The sequence below is a fragment of the Scleropages formosus genome, chromosome 5, assembly GCF_900964775.1.
Source record: "Scleropages formosus chromosome 5, fSclFor1.1, whole genome shotgun sequence".
Lineage (NCBI taxonomy): Eukaryota > Metazoa > Chordata > Actinopteri > Osteoglossiformes > Osteoglossidae > Scleropages > Scleropages formosus.
The window spans coordinates 29342008-29352879 of record NC_041810.1 but is presented as its reverse complement, the minus strand read 5'-3'; the positions used below and the strand labels follow the sequence as shown (position 1 = coordinate 29352879).

Sequence of the window (10872 nt, the reverse complement as noted above, 5' to 3'; positions counted from 1 at the left end):
TGCCGCAGTGATTTCTTTTTCCCCCCTCTCCATGGAATATTGATTTTTGCGGCTGCGCGTGATGGAGTTTATGAGAGCGCTCACCCCCGTGTCGGTACTGCGGTTAGTACACCTTAATAATACTTAATTCTACCCCTTTTCTTAGTTTTGTCCCGAATAAATTAACTCCACTCTGAAAACAGCAATGGCTGAAATAACTAACTAAGTGCTGAAAATAAGTTAAAAGCTCTTTGGTTTGGACGCACATTTGATTTTTTTTTTTTTTTTTTTCCCCCGGTGTATACTAGTATAAAACTGAATGTTTCATTTTCAAAGTAAAAAGCAAACTGTCCGGACCGCACCCGCTCAGTCTCTTTTGGTGCGTCTTATTTATACATAATGGAAAATGTTATAAATAATAATTGATTTATTTTATTTATTTTTCTTTTTTTTTTATTCATTCTTTCACAGATTGTCATTTACTTAAGTGTTCCTTCTGCCACTGTTCCCTGGGTTGCCACACAAATTTTCATTCATTGTATTGCATACAATGGCAATAAGTACCTTATCTATCCATAATCAGTATTTCAGTTTATTATAATCACTCAGGTGAGGCTGCGCCAACACTACGTCTCTAATACAACTCATCAGGAGGATTTTTAACTTTAATAATTATACTAAATGCTCAACAACAGGTTTGTGAGATGTGAAGTGGGATTCTTCTTAGGCATTCAAGATTGGACCTAAATATCAAAAATTAGTAATTTATACTGTGCTGGACTGGTAACTGATTTTTTTTGTTGTGTGTCAAGTTTTGGTGTGGTCACTTTGTTTCAGTGTAACAGTGATTGAATTACAGGAGTGTGTGTGCCTGTCCTGTGTGATTAATCCTTTCTACCAGGTGTGTGTCGCAGGGATCTAACCTGGCGCTGTCTCGCAGGTCCGTGTCCTCGGTGGGTCTGTCCCTCAGCCAGCATGTCCTGCCCCTGGCTAAGCCCCGGCCCTTCAGGATTTGCACTCACAACCGGAGCAGGCGGAGGGGTGTGGTGGCCAGTTCACTGGAGGACCTTGTCAACAAGGTGGGAGGCTCGTTTCGAGCGTGTTAGCCTTGGCTCAACACTCACGACATTGTGTCCAAGAGGGTTCATGTGCACCCCCTCCCCTCTAAATCTCTGATATATCCCTCTCACCACCCCCTAAACCGTGTGCAATAGTTAGGCTCACATCATGGGATTTATGGGGAGGATTATAGGCTTTTGAAAGTTTTTTTTTTTTTTTTAAAAATTTAACAAAAACAGCCTGTGATAGGCTTTACATGGTAGTAAAATGCCTCCAAAAAGAAGTATAAGTTGGAGGACACATTTGAGGACACGGAGTTATTAACCTACAAAACACAGTTGGAACCATTCATCTGTCCATAACTCAATTTGTTTGTAAATCAGTCCCACGGCACCACAATCAATAAAACTTAATAGTCAGCACAGGCCCCTCCATATATTCTCAGTTTAGATTCAGGAAAACCTCAGGTGAAGCTATAATGAATTGAAAATTCCAGCATAAGACTTATTTATTCCATTTTTCTCAAAGCTTGTCCTATATACATACGGTCACTTGGTACCAGAATCTATCGTGGAAGAATAGAGCATGACGCAGGGAACACTACGGACACAATGCCCATCCATCACAAGACTTGTCTATTATTAACTTGAAACAATGTGTGTATCATTCATCAGCATCTGGCCACTTTCAGTTTGCTTTATTATCTGTACAATGTATAAAAAGCAGAATAATAGTTGTCCTATTTTAAATTTGCACTACATTCATTTAGCGGGGGGGGGGGCAGTGGCGCAGTGGGTTGGACTGGGTCCTGCTCTCCCACTTGGGGTGCCTTGCGATGGACTGGTGTCCTGTCTTGGGTGTGTCCCCTCCCCCTCCAGCCCTTTGCCCTGTGTTGCCGGGTTAGGCTCCGTGACCCTGTACGGGACAAGCGGTTTCAGGTGTGTGTGTGTGTGTGTGTGTGTGTGTTATTTAGCAGACACTTTTCTCCAAAGCAACTTCCAATGAACTCTACGTAGTGTTATGAGTCCACACAGCGTATTCACCGCAGTGACTTACACTGCTAGATACACTACTTACACTGGGTCACTCATCCATACATCAGTGGAACACACTCTGTCTCACACAATTTACATTCAAGCTACATTAAAACTAATTTCAAATGATGAAAAATTACATATTCTCCACATAGTCCAGTTTAATGTTGATTGTTGACTGCTTCATTGCATAAGCATGTACAGCGTTCCCCATCTTATTGATCACTGACACGCAGGAACACCAGACGCAAGCTGTAAACACTGTGGAAGGGAGTTGGGTTAATCCGGTCCCACATTCACTCCGTTCGGTGCCTGTCTGCTGTGTAGACCTCCAGCGTCTTCCTGCTGACGTGTCATTTCCTGACGCTCGTGTTGGAGGAAGACGGTACCGTGGTGGACACCGAGGCCTTCTTCCAGTCTCTGCCAGCCAACACTCAGCTCATGGTGCTAGAGAGGGGGCAGATGTGGACACAAAGGAAGGTGACTCTGGTTGGATCGTCAGCCCTAAATTAATTTGCAGATTTGCTGACTGTAGTGCTTGCTGTTTAAATGCCACCAGTGACTACTGTCTTTCTTCTCCATGCTTTATTTCAATTGGGGTTAAGATGCAAAGGAAAATTTCCATTTGTATCATGGCACAGTTGATCCCTCCGTGACCACACTAACAGGCTCATACAACTGACTGCTCATTCCAATATACCGCATAGTTTGTCATTTTTATGTCATAGCAATTTTATTTGTAAATGAAATTTTTTTTAAAATGATATTTTTTATGCTGGTTGTGCATGCAGAAAGTTATTTTTTAAACAAATTTTTAATTTCACCCAATATCTTACCACTGGGGAGAAAAATAACTGATAGCAAAAAGAGGGAGGAGGCTGCTGCAAAGAATATGGCAATTCCTTCCAATTGTGCACCACCCCAAAAAAAGTAATGTATTGGAAGTTATGTGCTTGAAAATCACTTTAGATATATAAATATATTATTCATGACGGTGATGTATTTATAATAATTTCAAACAAATATTACGTTTAAATGTCATAGGGGGACAGCAGAAAAAAGCAAGTGGTTTCTGAGAGCATTAACCTGCACATTTTCATTTTTTAAAGAAATATTGAGATTCATTGGATTGTCCAGTCAGTTCAATATCCAGTTGCCCCAGGTCCAGTTGCACGCACATGAACTGTACTATATTACCCTTCGGTGGACACCTCGAGGCCTGGTTTCTTCTACATCTCACAAGAGGGCAGTGCGGCTTCATTTAAATAACTTTGTGGAACTCGCAGTGCATTCTGGGAAACTTTTTACATAGACAACCTCCTTCAACTTCAGCTGTGAACCCATTTGTTTACTGAGATCATCCTGAAGACAAACACAACATGGCTTTATTTGTCCTCTGTTATAGGGCCTCCCAGGTTTCCGACGACCCAGGAAAAATGAAATTGCCAAGTTGAGCTTTGACCTTTACAAGCTGAATCCAAAGGACTTCATTGGCTGCCTGACCATTAAAGCGTCTCTGTATGATGCTTACACCTTGTCATATGACATCCAGTTCATGAGGGCAAAAGAGATTGTCAAGTGAGTACAGACAATAGAAGAATATATCGTACTGTGGGACAGTTGAGCAGTGATCGCGAGGCATGTGAAAAGACCACTTGTACGACTGTCACCGGACACCACCTTACAGAAGTTTTACTCTGTCAACTTTCGCACAAGAGGCAGGGTACACCCTGAATGATGGCAGCTGAGCACAGGGCAAGCACGCTCATTCACTCGCTCGTACACACACTGCAGGGCAATTTAGAGCCATCGGTTCACCTAAAATGTCTTTGGAGTATGAAAGGAATGGTGATGGCTTTTAAGACCCTTTGTGAATGTTAATAGGGATTCAGCAGCTCTGAGGGACAGAGGGATCTCATCCCACCCCCAAACCTGAGAACCTACAGTGTTTCAATTTTGGACTCCTTGTGAGCAGGACAAACAAGCAGCCGGAAGAGCACAGTATTCTTGCTGGGGTGTAGTGGGTAAATTGGGTTCTGTAGGTATCAAGGTGCAGATCCGTGTTGAACTTGATACGGGCACAGGAAACCAGTGGAAATAGACAAGGATGGGGGATGTCAGTGCTTTGGCAGGTCAACGATAACCTGCAGAAAAGAGCAACAGTTTCATTTAAACTTCAGCTGTGGAAAATCTACTATTGAAGTGGGTCATCATTTTTTGGCTCATCCCAGTGCCTGTGATTTTTTTTTCTCCCCCCATATCAGCAAATTACTTAAATTTATATGTAAAAAAAAAAAAAAATTCCCTACTTAAGCCAAAAACTTGCATAATTGCCAGTATTCACAAAAATTCAAAGTAAACCTCTTCAGGAGATATTTATGATGATTTGTGGTGATGCAAAATTCTTGTATCTCACCATGAGCCATCAGCAGCATGGCGAATGTATATCAGTTTTAGGCACTACAGTTTACAGCATGTGAAGAAAAGCAAAGAGCTGTCAGTGCTGTTGACTAATTGATTTGCTCATGTCTCCAACTTCCAGGTCAATCTTGCGGTGTCTGACGTACGTGTCTCAGGTGGCCGGTCACCTGCTCATTTGCAGCTCATCCTGCCTCCTGCAGTATGTAGGGGAGGATGACTAGACCATGGGCATGTGTGCTGCCTTCTGTCCTTCTGCAGTGCTGCATCTGACTCAAATGATGTAGTATCCCTTGGACCAAGGAGATGCTCCCTGCCACCCAGCACTTTAAGAACCATCTAAGCACCTTTAGCAACTCTAAACACAATGGATTACTGAAAGTACTGTGTCTGGTGACCTGAAACTAAAACATCTAACATCTCTCTTTCATTCGCATGAACAGATTTCTCACTTTTTCTGTTTTGCTAACGAATCAATTCCTGTACATTGATATTCTTATTGTGGTCATCGAGCTAAAATGTTTCACTTGGGTTGTAGCTTGCGGTTTGAATAGCCGACCAGATTGTCTCATAATTGAAGTTATGATGATGGGCTGGAATCAAAATAATCTAAAATAGATGTGCTGTACATAAAACAAAAGGTTCAGTTATGAGACCCCCATGAGCCTTAATCATTAAAGAAGGCAGCTGGATTAGATCTGAATGTCTAAAGCTACTGACAGTACAATGTGCTGCTCACTTCTCATATATAATAAAAAGTGCATGCAAAAAATTCTTTAAATATTGCTCTTTATCTGGGGTAACTTTGTCTAAGGCTCTGTTTCTTGCTTCTTTTAATAGAATGCATTTAAAATACAGGCCAAATTCAAAACTCGGTGCACCGCTTCTGAAATTCCATTTTTAAACCCTTAATGCGCTGCTTTCCATGGAGTAATGACTTTCTTTGTGTGGGGTTGCTGATCCCCGTAATCTCCTAATCATGCGGGTGCTGCTGAGAGGTGGTCGGACGCAGAATGTCCCGCAGAGAGGCGGTTTCGCTGAAGAAACAATGGGAAATGTGGTGTTGGTGCAAATCCCTGATCTTCCGTGGCTTTGCGGGAGGCGGCGGTTGTGGGGTTTTTAACCTTGTCAGCCTGGGATTTCCGGTACGGTGTAAAATTAACTCAGTTCTCTTCTAATTACAGAACTGACACTATGTTAGAACTTAGTTCTTGGTTTTGAACTCCTCCTTTCTGTACTCTTGAACATGTACAGAGACTGTATGGTACCCTGCTAGACACTATTATTTGTAAAAATCTCATATAAAACCCTTTAATCCAGCTGATATGTGGCTAGACCTATCCTGGACCTAATGTGTTTTTACTTTAAATTGAAAAACACAAGATTATTTATTTAAACTGGTCTTTTATTACATTAATTCATTTAGCTGACAATTTTCTCCAAAATGACTTGCAATGTTGAGATATTTTACAGTTATTTACATATTTATACAGCTGGGTAATTGCTGGAGCAATTTAGGTTAAGTACCTTGCTCCAGGGTACTACAGCTGGATGTGGGATTTGAACCGGCAACCTTTGGGTCCAAAGACAGCAGCGCTAACTACTACACTGCCAGCTGTGCCATCCTTTTTACGAAAGGTTCTGAGAAGGAAACACTGTACAGATTTACATTTATTTACCTGATTATTTCTCCAAAATGACAGCATGTTCAGGAACTTTTACCCAAATATGTACCCATTTAAAGAGCTGAGTAATATTTCCTGTGTCAGTTCAGGGTAAGTAGCAGTCAGTGTCCTCATCACCCTTTGTTTAACCCTTCCCTGCACCTGTTTCGGTGAGAAATGACTTTGCAGACCTTCACCAGGTCGAGTCCCTCACTGTTGTCCCTTTCCAGTCACCGTTTGTAAAAAGTACAAATTTACACTTACTGTATTAATTTAGCTGACACTTTTCTCCAAAGCAACTTAGTGTAATGGTTACAGTTATTTACCCTTTTGTACAGCTGGGTAATTTTACTGGAGCAATCGAGGGTAAGTACCTTACTCCAGGGTAGCTGGAGGGTGGGATTCGAACCTGCACCCTTTGGTTCCAAAGGCTCTAACCACTATACTACCAGTTGTGTCCATAATAAAAGAAATTTCACACGTACCCTGATGTGTCCTCAGTCCTGCTCCCTGAAAGACCCCAGCATGCCACAGAAATGAAAGTGAGGGACCTGATTCAAGTTCATTCATTGTTTATATCTCAAAAAGACTGAAAAGAGACGGGTTCGAAACCTACTCTTGCTGTATGTAGCAAGCCTCGCTCGAGGTACGGACCTGGCTCCGAAAAAAAAAAAAGACCGTTGTAGAAAAGGTTAAATAATTATAAGGAGCGCAACACGGTGAAGAACCAATGGGTTCGATTAATTATTAGTGGTAGAGTAGTGATGCGGAGCGATGGTGCGGTTAATAAGAGCGCGCGTGGCCGGACTCGCCATTGCACGGCTGCCCTGTCATTCATGGGGGGGGGGTCCAGCCCACGGGCTCCGGGTGTGGCTGCTCTGTGCGCTGCGCGCTCCCGACTGCCTGTAAAGAGCGCAGCGCAGCGCAGACTAGAGGAGTGTGTGTGGGGTCGCGACTGAGAGGCGCACAATCACAATGCGGGAGATCGTGCACATCCAGGCGGGCCAGTGCGGCAACCAGATCGGAACGAAGGCGAGTTACCAGCAACTTCTTCTGTTCTTTGGTGCTAACTGCAGTTTTACCTTCTTAGTCTCGGGTAACTAAGTTTGTCACAAGTCAACTTTCCATGATTGTTTCAAACTTCAGTAACAGCCGGGGCTACAAATAAATGAATGAAAACGTGGTCGGATCATTTCTATTTGTTAGAAGTGCCACAGATTAAAAAAAAAAGTGGAAATATCTGGACTGGAAGCTTTTAAATTTTTAAAAATTATTTAAAAAGAAAAAAATTGTGGAAAGATGATCGTGTATTTGTTTCCAGTCCAGTGTGTGTTTGGCAGACAGCGGTGGGGAAAAGTGTAGCCGCTTGATCGGACGGGAAACGGTGTGTGTGTGTGTGTGTGTGTGTGTGTGTGTGTGAGAGAGAGAGAGACAGAGGGGGCGAGAGCGCGCCTCCCTCCGCCGCGTTCACGTGCGCGCGCTCTGGCCATGTGTGCAGTTCTGGGAGGTGATCAGCGGCGAACACGGCATCGATCCCGCGGGAAACTACGTGGGCGACTCGGCGCTGCAGGTGGACAGGATCAGCGTGTACTACAACGAGGCGTCCTGTGAGTGTGTGTCACTGTGAGTGTGTGTGTGACTCAGCATGCCTGTCATCCTCCCCACACCCCTTCAAATCCAAAGGCACTTTCAGTTTACCATATTTTGCACTGTACACATGGATTGTCGCTAGAGCCCACGCACTGGTGTGGATGAGGTCCAGACTTGTTCCTTCCCCTTAACCACCACACTTCCTGTTGGCGTGTCTTTCTCATTTGTAAGGCAGTAAAAACCCTGCTTTTATATTCCTGTATCTGACACTTCTTTCCAAAGCCGCTCGTAATGTCAATCTGTTTGCAATTATTTACCCAGTTATAGAGCTGGGTAATTTTACTGGAGCAATTTACTACAACTATCGGTGAGACCCGAACCTACAAACTTTGGATCTGAGAGCAGCAGCTCTAACCGCTACGGCACATAATAATGCATATTTATAAGCTATTGTAAGAACTTGCAATTAAACAAGTCGGTTGCCTACTGGAGGGGGGGCATGGTGGCGCAGTGGGTTTGACAATGTCCTGCTTTCCAGTGGGTCTGGGGTTCGAGTCCCGCTTGGGGTGCCTTGCGATGGACTGGCATCCCGTCCTGGGTGTGTCCCCTCCAGCCCTTCGCCCTGTGTTGCCGGGTTAGGCTCTGGCTCCCTGCAGCCCTGTATGGGGACACGCGGTTTCAGATGGCGTGTGTGTGCGGTTGCGGTTGCCTAGTGGTCAGAGCTGCTTCTTCCATTTCGGTGACCAGGTTCACACAAAGTCCTTCTTCTGCAGTACCCTTGATCTTACCCTGAACTGATGCAGTAAAAATTACCCAGCTGTATAAAAGGGTAAATGGCTGATGCTTCACGAAAAGCATCAGATGAAAATAAGTACGTATGTTTGGACATGTGGAGGATGCTCATCCAGGCATGTTGTTCTATTAAGAGAACAGATAAAAATCACACAGTTTGAGTAAATCTAAGTAATGTGAGAACAGAAGTGAAAATTAGTACAGGATTAAATACAAATGTGTAACTGGGTTTTAAAAAAAACTTTAGGATATACACTTACCAGTGCAAATTAATAATTGCATTATTAATATAACTTATGATTGTATTGTTTAATAATACAACTTAAACTTTGTTTAATTTGATGTATTAGTATGTACCTCAGTACCAACAGTAGAACCTTAATATCGATGACTAGATTGTTTATAGTTTGCTCCCCCCGTCAAGATACTTACCATAAACTGATACAGTAACAATACCCTGCTGTATAAATGGATAAATAATAGTTTGTGCATAAACTGGTTTATCCAACTTTCTTCCTGACAGACATCATCTGTATAGAGCTTAATATTATTATTATTATTATCATCATCATCATCATCACCATCAACAAATGTCTTTTTTTTTTTTTTTTTTCTTCTTCTCCCCTCCCCTCCCCTCCCCCTCCTCTTTAGCTCACAAATATGTACCTCGAGCAATTTTGGTGGACCTAGAACCAGGAACCATGGACAGTGTTCGTTCCGGGGCTTTTGGGCAGCTTTTCAGACCGGACAACTTCATTTTTGGTGAGCTGGAAGGATCACAACGTGTTCTGCGCCCGACTTGCATACCAGTTATGTGTAGTGTCAAACACGAATGCCTTTTGGGCAACTGCCCTTCATGGTAACAGTTACGGTTATTATGTAACACGTGTGTGTGTGTGTGTGTGTGTGGGGGGCGGTGTTGGGTTTTTTCCTTTCTTCCACCAAAGGGGCTTACGTGTCTAATTAGACGTGTTAATCGTACCACTTCCTCCCGCTGACCCATCCCTGAACACGTGACGGTCCGCGTATGTTCCAGTGGGCCGAGGCAGCGGGGTGGGCGTAGTTTGTCGCAGCATCTCATGTTTCTGCCACTTACAGGGCAAACAGGTGCGGGCAACAACTGGGCCAAGGGCCATTACACGGAGGGGGCGGAGCTCGTGGACTCGGTGCTGGACGTGGTGCGGAAGGAGTGCGAGCACTGCGACTGCCTGCAAGGCTTCCAGCTCACGCACTCGCTGGGTGGCGGCACGGGCTCCGGCATGGGCACCCTGCTCATCAGCAAGATTCGCGAGGAGTACCCTGATCGCATCATGAACACCTTCAGCGTCATGCCCTCGCCCAAGGTGTCCGACACGGTCGTGGAGCCTTACAACGCCACGCTGTCCGTGCACCAGCTGGTGGAGAACACCGACGAGACGTACTGCATCGACAACGAGGCGCTGTACGACATCTGCTTCCGCACGCTCAAGCTGAGCACGCCCACCTACGGGGACCTCAACCACCTGGTGTCGGCCACCATGAGCGGCGTCACCACATCGCTGCGCTTCCCGGGCCAACTCAATGCCGATCTCCGTAAGCTGGCCGTGAACATGGTGCCCTTCCCCCGCCTGCACTTTTTCATGCCGGGCTTCGCTCCCCTCACCAGCAGGGGGAGCCAGCAGTACCGTGCCCTAACTGTGCCCGAGCTCACCCAGCAGATGTTCGATGCCAAGAACATGATGGCGGCCTGCGATCCGCGCCACGGGCGCTACCTGACCGTGGCCACCGTCTTCCGCGGGCCCATGTCCATGAAGGAGGTGGATGAGCAGATGCTGGCTATCCAGAATAAGAACAGCAGCTACTTCGTGGAATGGATCCCTAACAACGTGAAGGTGGCCGTGTGCGACATCCCACCACGCGGCCTCAAGATGTCTTCCACGTTCATCGGTAACAGCACGGCCATCCAGGAGCTCTTCAAGCGCATCTCCGAGCAGTTCTCGGCCATGTTCCGCCGCAAGGCCTTCTTGCACTGGTTCACGGGCGAAGGCATGGACGAGATGGAGTTCACCGAGGCCGAGAGCAACATGAATGACCTGGTGTCCGAGTACCAGCAGTACCAGGAGGCCACGGCCAATGATGGCGAAGAGGCGTTTGAGGATGAGGAAGAGGAGATCAACGAGTGATGGGCAGTTTGCCACCTCTTTAAAGTGCAAGATTGTTCTTCCTGTGGAGTAATGCACTGAGTTACATCAAAGTATTATAGTGAAATGTTTGAAGCTCTGAAGTTGCTTCCAAAAGAGCTTGAAAGCCTCTTGAGGTGATGTGAGGAATATTTTCAATAAAAATCATTAGCAAAA

The 10872-nt window shown here is 44.9% G+C and overlaps 2 protein-coding genes across 2 annotated transcripts; both read left to right on the top strand.

The window, feature by feature from the left end:
- cidea (cell death inducing DFFA like effector a) lies at positions 1-5310 on the top strand. Its single transcript, XM_018765415.1, has 5 exons — positions 1-102; positions 920-1058; positions 2400-2552; positions 3478-3650; positions 4615-5310. The coding sequence occupies exons 1-5, from the start codon at positions 62-64 to the stop codon at positions 4712-4714; spliced, it is 606 nt and encodes a 201-aa protein (XP_018620931.1). The 5' UTR covers positions 1-61; the 3' UTR covers positions 4715-5310.
- A 1747-nt stretch (positions 5311-7057) lies between these two features.
- tubb6 (tubulin, beta 6 class V) lies at positions 7058-10872 on the top strand. Its single transcript, XM_018765727.2, has 4 exons — positions 7058-7186; positions 7653-7761; positions 9188-9298; positions 9635-10872. Exons 1-4 carry the CDS (start codon positions 7130-7132, stop codon positions 10696-10698), a joined length of 1341 nt encoding a protein of 446 aa, XP_018621243.1. The 5' UTR covers positions 7058-7129; the 3' UTR covers positions 10699-10872.

Bases quoted from the DNA above. Each gene is read 5' to 3' on its own strand.
- cidea (XM_018765415.1), top strand. From the start codon at position 62: ATGGAGTTTATGAGAGCGCTCACCCCCGTGTCGGTACTGCG. The intron at 1,059-2,399 runs GTGGGAGGCTCG...TCTGCTGTGTAG, and splicing joins TGGAGGACCTTGTCAACAAG to ACCTCCAGCGTCTTCCTGCT. The intron at 2,553-3,477 runs GTGACTCTGGTT...CCTCTGTTATAG, and splicing joins AGATGTGGACACAAAGGAAG to GGCCTCCCAGGTTTCCGACG.
- tubb6 (XM_018765727.2), top strand. From the start codon at position 7,130: ATGCGGGAGATCGTGCACATCCAGGCGGGCCAGTGCGGCAACCAGATC. The intron at 7,762-9,187 runs GTGAGTGTGTGT...CCTCCTCTTTAG, and splicing joins GTACTACAACGAGGCGTCCT to CTCACAAATATGTACCTCGA. The intron at 9,299-9,634 runs GTGAGCTGGAAG...TGCCACTTACAG, and splicing joins ACCGGACAACTTCATTTTTG to GGCAAACAGGTGCGGGCAAC.